This window comes from Melanostigma gelatinosum, assembly GCF_949748355.1.
Source record: "Melanostigma gelatinosum genome assembly, chromosome: 24".
Taxonomy (NCBI): Eukaryota; Metazoa; Chordata; class Actinopteri; order Perciformes; family Zoarcidae; genus Melanostigma; species Melanostigma gelatinosum.
The window spans coordinates 8,312,496-8,329,996 of record NC_136657.1 but is presented as its reverse complement, the minus strand read 5'-3'; the positions used below and the strand labels follow the sequence as shown (position 1 = coordinate 8,329,996).

Here is a 17,501-nt window from a genome sequence, read left to right as displayed (position 1 = left end):
AGCTTTTGGATTCACATTAATGTCCCGTATCATAAACTTACTGACGCCCACTTCACTGTTGGATGTCTACAAAGTGTCCTACATTTTCACCCAACACTAACTGAAATGAACAACAATGCACAGCCTTGTACACCTCAGGAATTCTGAAATCGTTCCCCTTTAGAACGGACCCTGAATACACTGGTCTTTGGTGTGAGGGATGAGGGATCGGTGGAAGTTGTCCTGCTCGGCCACTTCGGAGCAACAATGGGAGAATGGCGGCAGAATGGATGGGTCGTTGGCGAGCAGCGGAGGCAATCGATAAGCAGCACTCTCACTCCCCAGAGGGCGTCTAGATAATGCAACACATGGATCATCACCTCCTCTCAGCTCCTGCAGGCAGCTGCTCCTACACGTACTGAGGAGCAGCACCGCGGCGTCCGTTCGGTTCAATTTACATCTGTAGCTGTTGGTTCATCTGCGGTGTTCTCTTAGATTATGCAGGTATTCATAGTCTGCGATCTCTGTCCGTCTGCTAATGCAATACTAGGTCCCTGGAGTTAACGGAGGGAGGGCTGTGATGGAATGAGGCTGAGAAATACCAACTCTCTCCGGTAAAGCATGCCACGGCAGAGAGACGGTGTCCGGCACCGAGGCTCAACCCGGCAGATTGGCAGAGATGCCCACCGAGATATCCAGACGAACAGACTTGAATTCATAGAGGCCCGTTTCCAGCAGGGACAGTCCTCAGAGTGAGCAATTAGCTCCCATAAAAGAGTGAGTGGAGGGGCTTATCTCACAAAGAAAAGGTTACACGTTCACACATGGTTTTGAGAGTGTGCACACAAACACACGTTGGCGACCCTTGCTTCAACACACGCCTCCCAACTCCCCCCTCCCCCCCGCGAGGCAACGCAGCCTGTTAGAGGCCTCATTTAAAGCCGGTGCTGCAGACACGCCCCCTCTGTGAGAGTCACACAGACCAAATCTGGCGCCCCAGCCCACGCGCACACTCCCGGAAACGGCAATACGTCACGCCGTCTCTCCAGCTCCTCCTCGTCTTTACTCACGTTGGTCAGCTTTGGATGGCGAGGTGTGGGCGAGTCTCTCCAGCGAGTCGCTGCTGCCTTCCTCCAGGATGTGGTCGAAGTTGAGGATGAACATCATGACCACGCCCTCCTCGTTCTTCACCGGGATGATATGGGTGGTGCACAGGAAGGTTGAACCTGTGAACAGAAAACGAATGTTCGAGATGGGTAACGACATTTATGCTTTGTGTTTGATGGACTGAATTTAAAATGCTGAACTTTATTATTTTTTGTGCGAAACAAAAATGGTAAAAACCTGATCAAAGACTCAAAGTGACAGCTTTTCAGATACAGTGCAGTTTGACCCGAGAGCTTCCCATTAACACTCTGACATCAAACGTCTGATTCAAAATAAAGCTGCGTGTGCGGAAAGGCCTGGCGGAGGAATGAAGGCGAAAAGGTCAAGAGGTCCACTGAGAGGAAAGCCTCTAGAGCGGGATGAGTTCATACCTCGCCCCAGAGAAAACATCCTGCCAACACCAACGCCTCATCCACTTACTTCCATACTGTATTACTGGACGACCAAAGTCATCGCACGAATAGCAATGCGCACACGCAACGTCTGCCCGGCATGCATTTCCCAAAATACAGCAAGCAGGAATGTCTCTCCCCCTCTGAAGATCATCCCACCGGACACAAAGCCCTCCAACATGGCATCATGTTTTAGCAGGTGTTTGGTGAAATGTTCACGATCTGAAGGGAAAGAAAGTGAATTGCTTTCAGTTCTTAAACCCCAATTACTACAGATGCCGAAGGCTTCACAACGGGAGGTGAATCTGCTCATGTCTAAATGTTCAAAGTCTATCAAAAGAGCAGACAGGAAAGATGAAACAGAGATGCCGCACTCTTTTCTCCGCTTCATCGTAGGATCGCTCAGAAAGTAAGGAAAAGAGATGGTTGTTGAGCCGTTTCAGACTCGCCTGCCATTGATAATACGTTTCAACAGTGGTATCTCTGGCTGGATGGGATGAACAGAAGCTGCGAGCAGGAGTACTGGTGGAGAGGAATGAAATGTATGTTAAGTTATGAATAATGCAAGTGGACATCTCTGGAAGACGCTCTCCCTCGCATTAGGCTCTTAGTCCTGCTGTCACCAGGAGGCTATTTACAGCTCGCCCAGCGGGCACCCGGCCTGCAGCGCTGCAGTTCTGACTCCACTCTCAGACGCGTGTGCCTTTGCCACACAGACAGAAATAATTGCAGGATTTCGGTGTTCGGCCATTTTCTCGTATCGTATCGTCAGCCTCCAAAATCTGGGAACACTCTGCGACACCCATGACTTATAACGCATTGTATACAGACTGTATAGTTATAAGCACTCGTACATATCCATAATGCTTCATAGGAATGATCATCACATATTATAAAGCATTTTAGAACGAAGTATCATATTTCATAACGGCTGGTCACTCACCGTTTTGTTTCTTTTCTCAGAGGATGGTAATAATGTGCATAGTTGTATACATATAAAAAGTGGAGGTTGTCCCTCTCTCCTGGAGCTGAAGGGAATATATACATTTGTCCCCAACTACTGATTTTGAATTCTTGTATTTATTAAGTGATAGTTCAGCACTTTTATGTCAGCAGCCAATTTGTTGACAAGAAAGTAGAAACGTGTCGGTTTTATCTCCACACCGAGCATCAGCGCTAACGAGGAGCGTCCTGTTGAAATCCTGTCGCTTTGTTTGCAAATCAAAATAAAAAAAAAATAAAAAAAATGGAGTGCGTTTCCATGGAAACAACAGAGCGCTCCAGAGAAGAGCAAACTCCCGGTGCAGAGTTTCATGCGTCTCCGGCATCGAGCAACTTCAAGATGTTTCTGGGGTGAAGCGAGGGCTTTAATGTGCGTCAGCTAACGGAGAACTCGGAGAACAGCGGGAGCTGTTTAGCAAACTTTACTCACGTTCCAAGTGAGAGAACTTGAAATGCTCGATACAAGAAATGAAGACATTCAGCAGCACACCAGTTCACACACTCTGCAGAGGGTCACGGCAACCTGGGGGAGGGGGGGGGGGGGGGGGGGGGGGCTAACCCCGGCTTTGTAAAGCAATCTGTGGGCAAGCTCCAAAAGTAAGCCTTTGAAACCACAGGCATTTATAATTCATAGGAGTCAAGTATTATGTTCTACAAAGCATAATGGTTTGGGCGATATAAGAATGAGAGGAGGCTGTGTGTGTGTGTGTGTGTGTGTGTGTGTGTGTGTGTGTGTGTGTGTGTGTACAGCAGTCTTGCGGGTGGTATTTTGTGTTCATTTCATTCCCGGGTTCAGTTGGGGTCTGAATCGTGGATGTTGGACAATAAAGAGTCCCATCAAGAGAAAATAACAGTTTAATGTTTGATTCCTCTGCTTGCTTTGTGTGTCGGCGCAGTCTACTGCGCCACCTGATCGCCTGAAACGTGCTGCCTAACTTCACCTCATTTTGAGGTTGGCAGGTTGGCGGGTCGGAACGTATTGGTCATATGTGTGGGAGCTTCTGGTACTGCTGTGCACTCCATATTTTAATATGACCTACATCTTTATATCTAGCTTTATTCCCTCCATGTCCTTGCCTGTCTTCCTCCCTCACTTTTACTGTTAAATCCAGCGAGTGCATTTTCTCTCTGCTTCTCCCTCCAGCCCAGCGTCCCTGCTGTGCACGTCTCCCTCCCAGAGGAAGGAGATGGCTGCCCAGCTTCTCTGCAGGAAGGCCGCCTGATGTGTTTTAAGTGGACAGATCAAACACATCGGATGCAAATCCCTGTCCGGCCTCGGCGGAGGGTCAGACAAACACACACACACTAACGTGCACACACAGACACTCAAGCAAACAGAAATAACATTTACATTTGTCAGTTGCACACTGCCGAAAAGAAACACGCGCACAGACTCTAATGAGGCTCACAGATCTCAGTTCAGCGCACGCTGAGGCAGGAACAACACACACACACACACATGCGGCAACATTAATTAGCAGAATGTTCTCTGTCCAGCTACATGTAATAAGCAGGCGATGGAGCTGCTTTACACGGTGCAGTGTAATGAGAAGGCACATCGGAGCGTCTCTGACCTGAATATTTAACCAAACAAAGAGCAGCATCCCAATGTGGAACATCAGGTGGCATCTTCTTAAGAAATGTATTTAGCAAAAAAAAAAAACGATGACCTTTGTGTATTAAACAGCATGACTCAGCGTTCTCCTTCGCAAAAAACACAAATCCGCTGTCACGGACGGGCGGACTGAAAAAAGAATCGGTTCTTTTGCGAGGGCGGCGGACGGGAGTGAAGCCCGCTCCATCGAGAGGAAACGAGACTTATTGATTTGAACATTTTCCACTCACTTCCTCCCCGACGCGGCGCGGCCCACCTGGATGAATAAGGCTACCTGCTAATCTGTCTCCACACAGATGGCTCGGCAGGATGACGGCACAGTGTGGTATCGAGTGGCATCAAGCCAACTCGCAGCACACTGAGGGGCTCTTTGGAAGGTTCTCAGACCAGAGCTGCATTGTTCAGTCTCTTTTTAACGAGACACGACTCTGGTGCTGTGGGGAAGATTTATTCGTGGCTTTTTTTACCTTGAGGTTTGGACTGAAAGCAGCACCGCGGTTGGATTTACAGTTGAGGACGGAGGAGAGGACCAAAATACATTATGTCATCTGAACAGCTTTACACACTGTGAGGAAAGTTAAACTATTGAACAGCTAACAATTGTTGAGTTCATAGGCGGTGCAGTGAGACGAGTTCTAGTTTCATGATGCTGGAAATTTCATTAGATTCCATTTCCACTATCAATAATTAAGACAATGCAGCACAATCCGCTCTCACGGTGGGTAACATAGCACACACACAGATCAGTTAGTGCGGTTTAAATGCATTACATCAGGCCTCCCTGTCTGTCTCAGTCCCTCTCTCACACACACACACACACACACACACACACCAGTTTAAAGTCTGCTGACGGGTTACGTCTGACAGTGGTTGTGGGATTGTGGCACATGGAATCTTGATAGCCCTCATTTGGAGAAACCGCTGACAAGAGCATCGCCGTCAAAATCATTCAAAATTGCAGCCTGTGCTTTTTGCCCTGGCCTAATAGGGATGGTGAGTGTACACACAGGTGTGTGTGAGAGACACTGATGTGAGCTTGGCCTCCAGCAGCAGGGAGCGGTTGGCTGGTGCTGCGCTGCTCGAGGGGTTGGAGTGACATCTCCTCCTCGTTTGCCTGCCCCTCTGTCTCCCTCCAGCTGAAGCTCAGCGGGGAGCGTCTTCCCGGCTAATTGACATCATATCAGCTGATCCGGGTCGCTCCCTGACCCTGCGTTCGCATGACAGCGCGTCGGAATCAATCACTGCTTCGCTAGCGGTGCCTCCTCAACAGAAGGTGAGCAAAACAGCAGGACGACGAGTGGTAGTGGGGCAACAGATGATAAAAAAACTCCCTTAACTTGACGCTTCTGGGACAAGAATATTAGAGCGAGGGAAATAAAAGTTGAATTGAAGAATTGACCTTGGGGGAGGAAGGCTTATTTTTTTGCCTTCCATTCTGGGGAATTGTCATCCCGTCCCCTTGCACAAGGGAAGAGCTGTTTAACTCTGATGCCGGCTCTCTAATCCAGGATGGCTACATCATCAGTGGCAGCACAGTGGCCGATGGAGCAAGTCCGAAGCAATCCATGGAAGACAACAAAGCCTTGCATGGCGGCACTGACGAGAATAACCCGTCTGAAGCTTTGGGCACCGTGCGGTGTCGCTGCAAAAGGTTATCTGGGAGATCACGGCGGGTGACGGACGGCTCTGCGGACCCCATCAAACACCAAGCTGTGAATGGTGCCATGACTACACTGTCAAGTGGGATTATTTTCCACAATCATAATGATAAACAGAACAAGATACCACCACGTGAAGAGACTTATTTTCCAACACGCCTAACCAGAAGTCCCTGACTATGTGGACTTTGAAAACAGATGTCTACGAGTTCATTTTTAGAAGCTAAAACTACGTCAGATTAGGGTTTTCCTAAAAAGTGGCTGAAGTGTGTGTACCGGTAGTTCAGTTAGCTGATAGCGGTTAGCCAAACACACCACCCTAAACAGGCCTGCCCGGCCTTTAGTGGTGGGCCGATTCATAAACGCAGCTTTCACCTAATTCAGCGGAGAATGAGGTTTGAGTCATATGATTCATATGAACACATAAATGGCCTAAAGGGGAGGAGTCAGGAACTCCAAGCAGCACGTCTGGGAGAGGAAAGGGCAGATGAAAGGATATGTTTATGAATACTTCACTGTTTAGAAATGGACCGCACGTCAACCAACAACCGGTCACAATGTGATCTGATGAATGAATGTTCATTCACAGATGTGCTCATATCCAATCTGTGAATGAGAGAAAAGCCATAAAGGGGGGGGGGGGGTTAACATGTGAGACACGTTGTTTTTAAATTAATATATAATCTGGGAAAGTAATCTCCCTTGCTCACATGCAGCTCCTCATGCATGAGATATCTCCCATGCACGGAGCGCTGTGGTGTACAGCTGTGGGGGGGGGGGGGGGTTGAGCCCGAGCAGGTTGGGGGAGGGGGCTGTCAGACTGCTCACTGTCTGTCCGTGGTAATAGCATCACATAATGGCTGCGTCCATAGATCAGAGGGACCTATGTCCATTGATTGGCACCTTGCCAGCTGAGAAAGGGATTTCAGAAGTAAGAGCCGAGGTCAGACTGGTACACGTGGTTGATGTCGGCAATCATAAAACATTGGTTGTCAGAGTTACATGGCTGCCTGAAAGTGTTTTATTGGGTGGAGAAGATGACTCACACAAAAATCACAAAACGTCAGATTTTTCAGACCCACAGCTCAGAGAACGTCGTCGTCTTCGGATCTTATACGATTTGTGTTGAATTTTATTCTAAAGACAAACATCGCGATGACCTCATTTACTTTGTAGATGGGAGAAAGCGATGTCACGATCCGTGACTGTGACGAATGAGCGGACGGGACAGCAACGGGAAGGGGAGGATCACTGAAGGAATGGGTTATTGATCCGAAAGACTGTTCAAAAGAAATAAATGCAGGGCTTCATGAATTCCAATCTGTCCGAGGACACACTTACTAATTTATATTTATTATTCAAGAGCCATCATCAGGTCAATATCTTACTTTGTACGATGCTTTGGTTTGTGACCAAATAGCTGCTAAACCTGATCGACCTTCTAGTAAAAGAACAATCTGCATCTCCTCTTGCTGGCAGCCCGGAGACGCCATTGAAGAAAGTCATTATAAATGAGATCCACTGTGAGGCGTGAACGCAGAGGAAATCGAAGCTCTCGCTACGAAACAAATTCCCGTCAATTCAGATTGGGAGAGGAGGGGGGGGGGGGGGCTTGCTCATCACACTCCTTTCTCTCAGGGACATGAGAACTGATGAGCGCGTTACGTTGTTCGTTTACTCTGGCTCTCTGCGCTTCGCAGCCTTTCTGCTCAACTGCTCGTTTCACTCGTTACTCAAAAGCCTTCACCCAAGTGGGTCTGCGAGTTGCCGTAAGTCGCTTCAGTTTACGTGGAAGTTAGCCCGCTACAAAAGGTCACAGTGCCATCGGTACACATGAAAATGGCAATTATTTCTACTGGCACACCAGTACAGTTGACATATGCGAGAAATCTTCAGTTTCTCTCGCTCGCTCACTTAATCCCTCACAGTGACACACGCAGCGTCACACTCGAACACTCCCTCCGTCTCGTTTATATTGCCTAATTGGGTCTTTGTGTTGCCCCCTCTCTCTTCCCCACTGCATCCGATCCTCTCCTTTCTCTCACATCCATACGTCTGCAGGCCGAACAGAAGGCGGGCTTATCTTGTTAGGATTCAGAACGGTCGCACCATCGAACTCGTCATCACTCATCATGTCCGGCTTCCTCTGAGGCTACAGAGCCTCATCGACTACTTGCTTGTTATTCTTAAGAGCAATTCACACAACTTGCAACTTGAGTTACACCGGCAGCATCTGCACTGTAGGAATATGAAACGTCCACGGTAAAGACACTTGGATACCACGAGTGATGTCATCGCTGCAGGCCAGAGGCTCCAGGCTACATTAGCATTACACACCCGAATCTCTGGCCAGATCCGTCTGCGATTGAGTTGCATTGTGGGTAATGTTGGCGCCAGGTTTTGACAAGGAAGAAGAACGCGTGGAATACAAAAAGGATGCTACGGTTTTAAAACAAGGCTGAACTATAATACGACTCGTAGTCGACTGAGTCAGTTTGAGTAAAAATGCCAAACCTCTGCACGCTCCTCATAATTGTAAATTGAAGACCTTTGGGCTTTGGACTGTTATACTAAATTTGTGGTCTGCATTTTCCATAATTAGACATAACTGTCGATAAAAACAACATCTCACTCCCTATTTCATAACAGTGAACCAGACTGATCACGATCTGAAGTTTCTGCATTTTAAAGGCACAAAACTCATCTCAGCGAGCACCGCTGAAGCACAACTTAAAGCTATTCATAGCGCGAGATCTTCAGTCTCATTTGATATTTGCAAGTGAAAGCTTTGACCATGTACTGAGCTTGAGGATTTCTTGCTACACCGAGGCCCCCGAGAGTCGGCTGTTGAGACGCGAAAGCAAGACACTGATTATTCCATTTGAATGACTGAAGGTTGAGGCCACCAGAGCAACTGTTGCTGAGTAAATATGCATGTTTTGTGTTTACTCTGGGATTCTTTAAGTCGTTCGTAAGACGAGGTGGAAGACTTGCAGCCAATAAGTTCAGTGTATGGTTCAACCCGACATCTGAAAGAGGTGTTCTTTAAAAAGAAGCTGGCTGTGCTTCTGGGCCGGCTCCTGCGTCATCATTTGCATTAGATGAGAAGAGTTCATCTCATTTTGCAAATCAAATTAGCGCACCATTAGCATTTAAATAGACCTTTTACAAAACCCTGCTAGAGGAAAACAAACTCAAAATCTTTGCAACGTTCCAGCATTTACTGTAAGGCCCCATAATGGATTTAACTATTTAACGACATGTTTGGCTCTAACCCGATATCTTCCTGGATGGACAATGCACCATCAAGAAATACTTTCTCCTAGCAGTGGCTTGTGACCAAGTACAATTTTGAGGTACTTGTACATAAGAAATATTGTCTTTTTACTTCACTACCTTTCAGGCTATTGGACGATTCGATGCAAGGGCCCTGATTGGACGGCCAGTCTCACAGCTGAATCATTGCAGCAACAGGAAAATGTGGGAAATCATTCAGAAATAACGACATAGCTATTTTAAAATCAAAGACTCGGCCTACATTTATGAAACAGAGCACTCGCATAAGAACATAGCACCATCACAACGCTAAACATTTTGAATTTATGAGCTGTTCTCTAGATGAAGTTAAAGAAGGCACATGGAAACAGCTCGGTGTGGCCTGAATAGACTTATTATTTATTTGCAGATTCAGATAAGGCAAGGCACTCTGTGTTTAGCACAAAATAGTTTTTATTACACGGTTCAAGTGGCATCATTTTTGTTTTTATGTCACTACAATTGTGTGAAACGTATCCGTCGCATTAGGAACAGGATGACTAAAACACATGAAGTATGCGATGATTAAAAGGAAAAAGCTCAAGTGCATCACTCACCGTCTTTCCAGGTGCTGACTGAGTTGAGAGGAGTCTGTTCAGAAAAAGTATCGAGGTTAACAAAAATCGAAGAAAAAGAGGAAAAAGTGTTAAATGTCAAACACAGGGCTTTGGAATGAACTTAGATGACAGCGACTTCTCTTATAGCGATTCCTCAACTTCAGCTTTGGTTGCAGAGTTGCGATCTACTTCGTGATTACACTATTATGATCATTAAATACTGTAGGATTCATTGCACAGCCATACTTGCTTATTACAGAAGGAGACTATTGGAGCAGGAAACAGGTGACCTTTCCTGGAGAAGCTCTGAGTCCAGTGAGAGGAAACCACCGAGGTAATTAGAGGCACCGCATACATTCTGTATGCGGTGCCTCTAATTACCTCGGTGTTACCTCGGTAACGAGGCCTTTTCTACCCGCTACGGGGTCCGGCGGTCAGAAGTCCTCCAGCTCTTTTTAACCAAGTCTCCTGTGAAGGGAGGGCGTCGGGCCCATCATTGATTTCCTCTCAACAATGCACCGGTTTTGAAGATCAATACAACATAAAGGTATTTGTGTCCTCATTAGTCCTGTTCGCTCAGCGGATCAATGCAGATTGAACCCCCAGCTCGACTTGGCTGACACCGCGGCGGCCTCGAGAGGCATCAGACCTGCTACGGTCTTGTTTGAAGCACTTTAAACCTTTATCTCGCCAATAGCACAGGATGATAATACTCCATCATGAGTCAATGTCCTCCGTTCAAAACATAAGCTAAAAGGCATCGGTATCAACGGTAGAAGAGCATCACCCGTCCTGAACCTGCGTTCCCCCAAGGATGCTGTTTGGTAAAGATCTTCGTTTGGTTAATCAGTTCAACAAATATTCCCACAAGGCTCCGGCATAGCGTCGTCTTGTGGTAATGAGATACTGTTCACTAATGGCTCCATTTTAAAAACAGAACATCTCCAGAATGCTCCTTGAAGGTGCTTCTAACTCTGCAAAAAGTAGAGCTGGGCGATATGGTAAGAAAATATATATCATTTTTCAAATTACTAAACAGTACCGTTTCAAATTGAAACCTGCATTCTCTCTCGTGTCCACCAGGGGGCGACTCCTCTGGTTGTATAGAAGTCTAGAGAAAATGACTACTTCTCTCTTGATTTATTCCCTCAGTAAACATGAGTTTATGGTCTCAATCTCTAGTTTCAAGTCTTCTTCAATACAGCATGATGTTCATTGAGTAAATGATGGTCCATTTACAGTCAAACAGACCATAAAGACGCTGGTTGAGACATTTTTAATCGTTCGGGATCTAATATTGTCAGATCATACTGCAATCGCCTGCTAAGTTTACAAGAACGTTGAAGGAACCACACAAGAGAGTTCTACGTGTGTTAAAGGAACTTCGTTGGCGACAGTGTGTTTATCACCAGAAAAACACAGACAAAACACATCTCTGAAACTGTCAGATAAATGGAGTGGGCTAAAGGGAAGACAATTCCCTCGATATAGTCGAGTGTAAAACTATAAAGTTGTACAAGACAGAACTTGGCCCTTTAGTAGATGTTAGTTAAATTCCCTGGGTATGAAATCTGTGGCAAACATAAAATAAGACATGCAGGGAAAATGATAGTATTAATCCTGACTGAGCTTCTTATGCTGCTTGTCGATGATCAGTAAGAAGAATATAAAACAAAGCTGTGGGTTGCTTATTGACTCCAACCACTCCACTCAAACAATAAGCTTCCCTCAAGCGTTTTTCAGCGACCTCATGCCGCTCGTCCAACCTTTAACACACATTTATGTCTGCAAGGACGCTATCATTTATCACCGTTCCGTAAACCGCCTTCGACTTAATCTACGCTCCCTCTCTCCTTCCTTATACCTGCCGGAGAATGATTTAGACAAACACAAGGTGTTAATCTTTAAAGACCCAATCATAATCATCCCTGAGCTCATATCTCACATCAAATGTCAGAACAAATCCCCCCGATAGCATCTTGTTTCATTATCTGCGAGGGCATCGGGCCGTTTGTACGCAGACATACATTTTCTCTGGATCGGGAGCTTTACGTTTCTCCTCCGGCACTCATGAGTTACCAAACTGTGCTCCGTCACTCTGATGCTCAGTGGGACACGCTCCTCAATTCATAGAGCCCTGGAGCTGGAGGGAACTGAACTCTAGAGGAGTTTGTGGAAGTGGTTTACGCTACAATTACGGTTCAATAATTGGCCCAATAATCAAATACATGCAACCTCGTAGAAAATTGTCTGCAGGGTTCATGTTTTTTTTCCCCCGGGCAAGTGGGTCAGGATCTACTTGCCCAAAGTCAACTTTTACTTGCCTGTATATTGTACAAAGACTAAGTTTAGCTGTTGCGTTTAATCTTCATTTAAGTGAATTAATCTGGAGGATAAAAACACCATGAAGCCGAATGTCAACATACAATATAGAATAACACATATGATCTCCACATAGCTCTGATGAAACCATTAATCCTTATTGGTGCCATATTAGAAACTTCACCGTCAGCATTATGCAAGGAGGCTCAATCATGTGATACATACGCGCGTCATCGTCGGAGGTCACCACACGAACGCTCCCTGAACGACAACAGCTGATGCGACTGGTTTAAACTTTCACTCTGGAGCTGGCCTTGTGACTCATCAAAACAATACCAGCTGTCATGCCACGTCATGACCTGCATGCCGTATTCATAAGCAGCACGTGCACGCCAGTCGATGATGTAAACTATGGACAGGCTATACAGATAGTCCGTCACAGGCCTGTCAGGTCTGTAGCAGAGTGACTGTACTGTGGCTGTACTGTACAGCAGCTGCGGTATTTCTTTGGCGACGATGAGGAGAAAGCTCACTCCTCGCTATCTCCACATGAGTCTCTAGGGAGGTGAGCTACATCCTTCCCAGGGTGCCCTATCCAGCGCAGGCTAATGAACATCTTTCACAGTGAGCGCTTGCATCATTTCAAAATTCACGCATTGTAAAAGTCACACATATATCATGCGTATCTTGCAGTAACTGCAGGTGGGTCTGTCCTGTGCAGCACACAACAAAACCAACTGTATTGTGAGGATTACTTTGAGAGAGGGAGTGACACGGCTTCGATGGCTCAGCCAGCGTGCAAATAACAGTAACAGCTTCACATCATGTGCTGCACATGCCAGCTGAGGCCCCCCCCCCCTCATAGACACGACACGGGGCACTCACCGTCCTTGCGGTGGTAGGTGATCTCCACCTTGCGCTCCTCTGAGCCCAGCAGAGCCTGGGCCACCTGGGCCACCGAGTGCCGGGTGGTGAACTGGCCGTGCAGGAAGTCGCAGGTGCACGGCCGCTGCATGACGTCCGGCCGGGAGAAACCAGTCATCTCGCAGAAGCTGTCATTACAGTAGATGATGGCGCAGTTCTGTACGCGGGCATTGGCTATGATGAATTTCTTATCTGTAGAGGGGAGATTGAGGGAGGAACCATTGTTAATTTGAAGACCAATTTACTGTCACGATTCACTCGCTATTGAACATGTGGAGATATATATATATATATATATATATATATATATATGAATACATTAAAACAATAAGTACACAGCATTAATATGGTGCTTGAGGTAGCTGCGTGTAATCTGTTTACATGTGATTATCCTCCATTATATTTCTTAATGCTGCTAAACTGCTCCAGTGAATAACAGCTCCATAAACCGACTGGATTGCTTGATTCTTGTTTATGAGATTATTAAAGATAGATTATTATGATTGGAGTTATTTGACATCAAGCTTAAAATACAATGTAATTAAAACCACACATTTTCAGCGGTGAAACCAGATTTATGGCACAGGAAATGACTCCTTTGCTGTAGTCTACAGGCCTCCAGCGTGGTGTGCAACCACACAGCACGCAAATAATTTAGAAAAACCAAACATAACAGGAGGATTTAATTAATAAGGGCATACAGGTATTTTTGTGAATATGATCTAGGAAGTTATTAAATCTCTTTAATCCTTGTTTGTTATGCGCACGATTTTTAAACTACAGAAGCGGTATCCCAGCACGACAGCACTACACAACAAGACACAGTAAAGGGGTAATTAACTAAAAATGACTTAATTTACCTCAGACATAAAAAGGTAAAACAAATCAGGGGAAAATATAATGATTTCATTGTGGCCTATCTGCATCATAACCCTTGTTATTAAAGGCCTATTAGGCGATTTCCTGACGCCTAAATGATTGTTCTGAGCATGCAGCAGGACAGACACAAAAGGCTCAACGCACCCACACAGCACTGGGCACAGAGAGACGAGGTACTCACTTTGTCCTTCGAATTTCCGGATAATGACTCCCAAAAATGTGTTTTGTGGCGCAACATGACCCCTCCGGACAGGCATGGTTCCTGGTGATATATGTAAAAAAGAAAATCCTTGGCTTTCCAAGTCAAGAGCAAGCCGGTCTCCCCCAAAACGCAAAGTTCTAGCGGGTGACAACTGAAGCCAGAGGGGCTCCCCTGTTTTCTTTGTCACCAGTCAGTCATCCTCGTAAGAATCCCCCCCCCCCCCCTGTCGCTTTCTTCCCCTCCGTGTTTCCCTTATTTCAACTCCGACGCGTCCCCGGTTGAGCGCATCGCAGAGGCTCGGCCGCGCTCCTCGCCGACGTGAAGCTGGAAAGAAAGGAGTCGGTGAAACGCAGCTCCGCCAACATTTCACCGTCGCTCCTCGAAAGCACTGTGTGGAGCGCGCGCGCTTGTGGAGGGATCTATTGTGGTGAAGGGAGACTGATGGTCTCTGGAGCCAATGGCTGAGAGGAGAGGCGCTGCACGCCAACGGTGCTGCGAACAGGGGAAAACCCACATGGATGCGTAGACAAAGCGGCAGACGGAGAGATAGTAGAGGCAGGGCTGGTGACGGAGTAGTGTAACGCGTTACAGCCAGGTTAGCTTAGTGCAGACTATTGTATTACATTAGTTTATCAAGTTTAGCCCAATTATTAACGCCTCCCTCCGTTCGTTTCTGACCCGTCACTTTAATATCACACATTAGTAATTAAGGTAACGTTAGTTAGCTTAACTTAACCCGCTAATACTGGCCTTTATGATGCAGAGCAGCCGCACAGCGTCACAAAACCGCGACATTACTTTTGCCACTAATAAGCGATTCAATTCGCAGCACCTGCGGCTTTATTTTCTGTGAGTCTCGAGGCCAACAGCGCGGGGAGGGGTGACGTCAGGGCAGCGAGCGCAGGTGCAAGGCAAGGCAAGGCAAGGCAAGGCAAGGCAAGGCAAGGCAAGGCAAGGCAAGGCAAGGCAAGGCAAGGCAAGGCAAGGCAAGGCAAGGCAAGGCAAGGCAAGGCAAGGCAAGGCAAGGCAAGGCAAGGCAAGGCAAGGCAAGGCAAGGCAAGGCAAGGCAAGGCAAGGCAAGGCAAGGCAAGGCAAGGCAAGGCAAGGCAAGGCAAGGCAAGGCAAGGCAAGGCAAGGCAAGGCAAGGCAAGGCAAGGCAAGGCAAGGCAAGGCAAGGCAAGGCAAGGCAAGGCAAGGCAAGGCAAGGCAAGGCAAGGCAAGGCAAGGCAAGGCAAGGCAAGGCAAGGCAAGGCAAGGCAAGGCAAGGCAAGGCAAGGCAAGGCAAGGCAAGGCAAGGCAAGGCAAGGCAAGGCAAGGCAAGGCAAGGCAAGGCAAGGCAAGGCAAGGCAAGGCAAGGCAAGGCAAGGCAAGGCAAGGCAAGGCAAGGCAAGGCAAGGCAAGGCAAGGCAAGGCAAGGCAAGGCAAGTTAAGGCAAGTTTATTTGTATAGCACATTTCAACAACAAGGTAATTCAAAGTGCTTCACATAAAACCATTAAAAGCATCAAAACATAAGGCAAAAGAAAAGGAGATTTAAAAACAATTAAAGAAACAGTGTAAGAAATCAAATTCAGTCATAAAAAGTAGAGGAGATTTAAAACATACATTGAAACAATAATTGAAGTAGCCAAGGCCTCTGCTCTGGACCTGTCCTCTGCTACTTTCTTTTAAACTTCGCCCGTTATCAACGATTCATCGGTTAACTCAAGATTTGCGCTCTCGTACAGAAACTCCGTCGAGGATACTCTAAGCAGAGATATCATGTTTTTTCACTGGACGCTACCCACAATCGTGTATCGCGCATGTCATTAGTGGAGAGCCCATGGTCACGATGAGGGATGGACGGGGCCGTGTTTTAAATGTCCTCAAGCCTCGAGGTTCTTTAAACACACACATTAATGCTCCAGTGTCACCGCGCGCACGAGCAGGCGCTGGCCATGGTGCTGTCGAGGCTTTTAAATGTTCCTCCCGCTGGTGGTAACAGCACCGAGGGAACCACCACGGCAGAACCAGTAAAAGAATGTGGTTATTGTGATATTTTACTGATTCCTATTTAAATAAATCCCTTTATTCAGGTAAAAGTACAATGGTAGAGGGAAAATATGCTTAAAGTATAGAAAGTAAAAACATTCTCCAGATTCTACCCTTTCATACGAATGACTTTATATCCTATTGGGGAGCTTATCATATAAGAATGCATGCATTTAAAATCTTAATCTGTAAAGTAAATATGTGTTTGAATATCTGACTCTATCTGACTATGGCTGTCAGATCAATGTAGTGAAGTGCATTGTTTCAATGTTTCCTTCTGAATTGTAGTGGAGTGGAAGTATAAAGTAGCATGAAATGGAAACACAAGTACCTTGCAGATGTACTTAGGTTCAGCACCTGGAATCATTATTTTGTACAAAGTCGGTCCTGATATTGTGTTAAAACACTGACAGGCAATCTGGACTAAGGGTTCAATGCTCTCTCCCGCCTCTCTCTCAATTTATTCCTGTTGTTCAACTTTCCTTTCAGATCCAATTCATCCCCTCACATGCAAACAAACACACCCTTGGCCAGGGGAAACATCTGTCCTGGTCTTACACTAGCTCTCCATCTGGTCCATTGAGAGAACGACTCAGTATGTAAAACCCAGAGAGGGGGGAATGCAGCGAAAGTGGCACATGCTGCTTTTACAACCTTTTGTTTTAACACAGACTCCAGTAGATTCCATGTGAAGGCAGCCTTTGTTCAACACTTTGCTCCTTGTCATACACCGACAGCTTTCTATGAATAAAGCATGTGTTGTTTTGTTTCCTTGCGGCTTGTGTCCTGTCTTTCGCACAGATATTATTAGCTGCATTAGTGGTTTTTAGGACTGCTCTGCATTCAAAAATCAATATATATATAGATATATATATATATGGATATATATATTTGAATTCATTAAAACAAGCCAATCCACAACAACAATTTATTTTCTTTCTCTTCCCCCCTCTCTGTCTCTGTCTCACAGCAAGCACGACTCACTGACTCACAGCGGTGAAACGGTAAAGGGTAGGCCTGCCCTTGAGTCATATCCACGTTAAAGGGAATGACACCATTAATAAATTGTATTTTAACTCATAATTTGCTCACTGAAAGGACAGCTGCCGGTGACCAACAGCAATTTAACATAGAGAAGAATATAATCCCGACAAAGTGAGTAGCTCTTGCACACACTCATCAGTGTCTTTATTACTGTAGTTCAGCACAGAGGCTTAACCCTTTAATTGTGCCATCAAGAAGGCTATAGCCAAGCTAGCGACATGGGTCAGTCCACCACTTTGGTCCAAACTAGAATATCTCAACAACTGATTCCATGAAATTTGTACAGACATTTATGGTCCCCAGAGGATGAGTCCTACTGACTTTGGTGACAGATGTTCATGGTTCTTAGAGGATGGGTCCTGACTTTGGTGACAGACATTCATGGACATTCAAGGTTTCAACAAACTCAAACTGG

The 17,501-nt window shown here is 46.2% G+C and overlaps 1 protein-coding gene across 1 annotated transcript in view; it reads right to left on the bottom strand.

Moving 5' to 3' along the window:
* Window positions 1–14,074, bottom strand: part of LOC306797412 (voltage-gated inwardly rectifying potassium channel KCNH7-like) — a 37,219-nt gene extending 23,145 nt beyond the window's left edge. Inside the window, exons 1-3 of the mRNA XM_079296769.1 lie at window positions 13,992–14,074; window positions 12,893–13,123; window positions 1,050–1,205 (exon numbers count right to left, since the gene is read on the bottom strand). Coding sequence (XP_079152895.1) covers window positions 1,050–1,205; window positions 12,893–13,123; window positions 13,992–14,067 — 463 coding nt within the window. The 5' untranslated portion in view covers window positions 14,068–14,074. The remainder of the gene's footprint in view (window positions 1–1,049; window positions 1,206–12,892; window positions 13,124–13,991) is intronic.
* Between the last annotated feature and the right edge of the window lie 3,427 nt (window positions 14,075–17,501).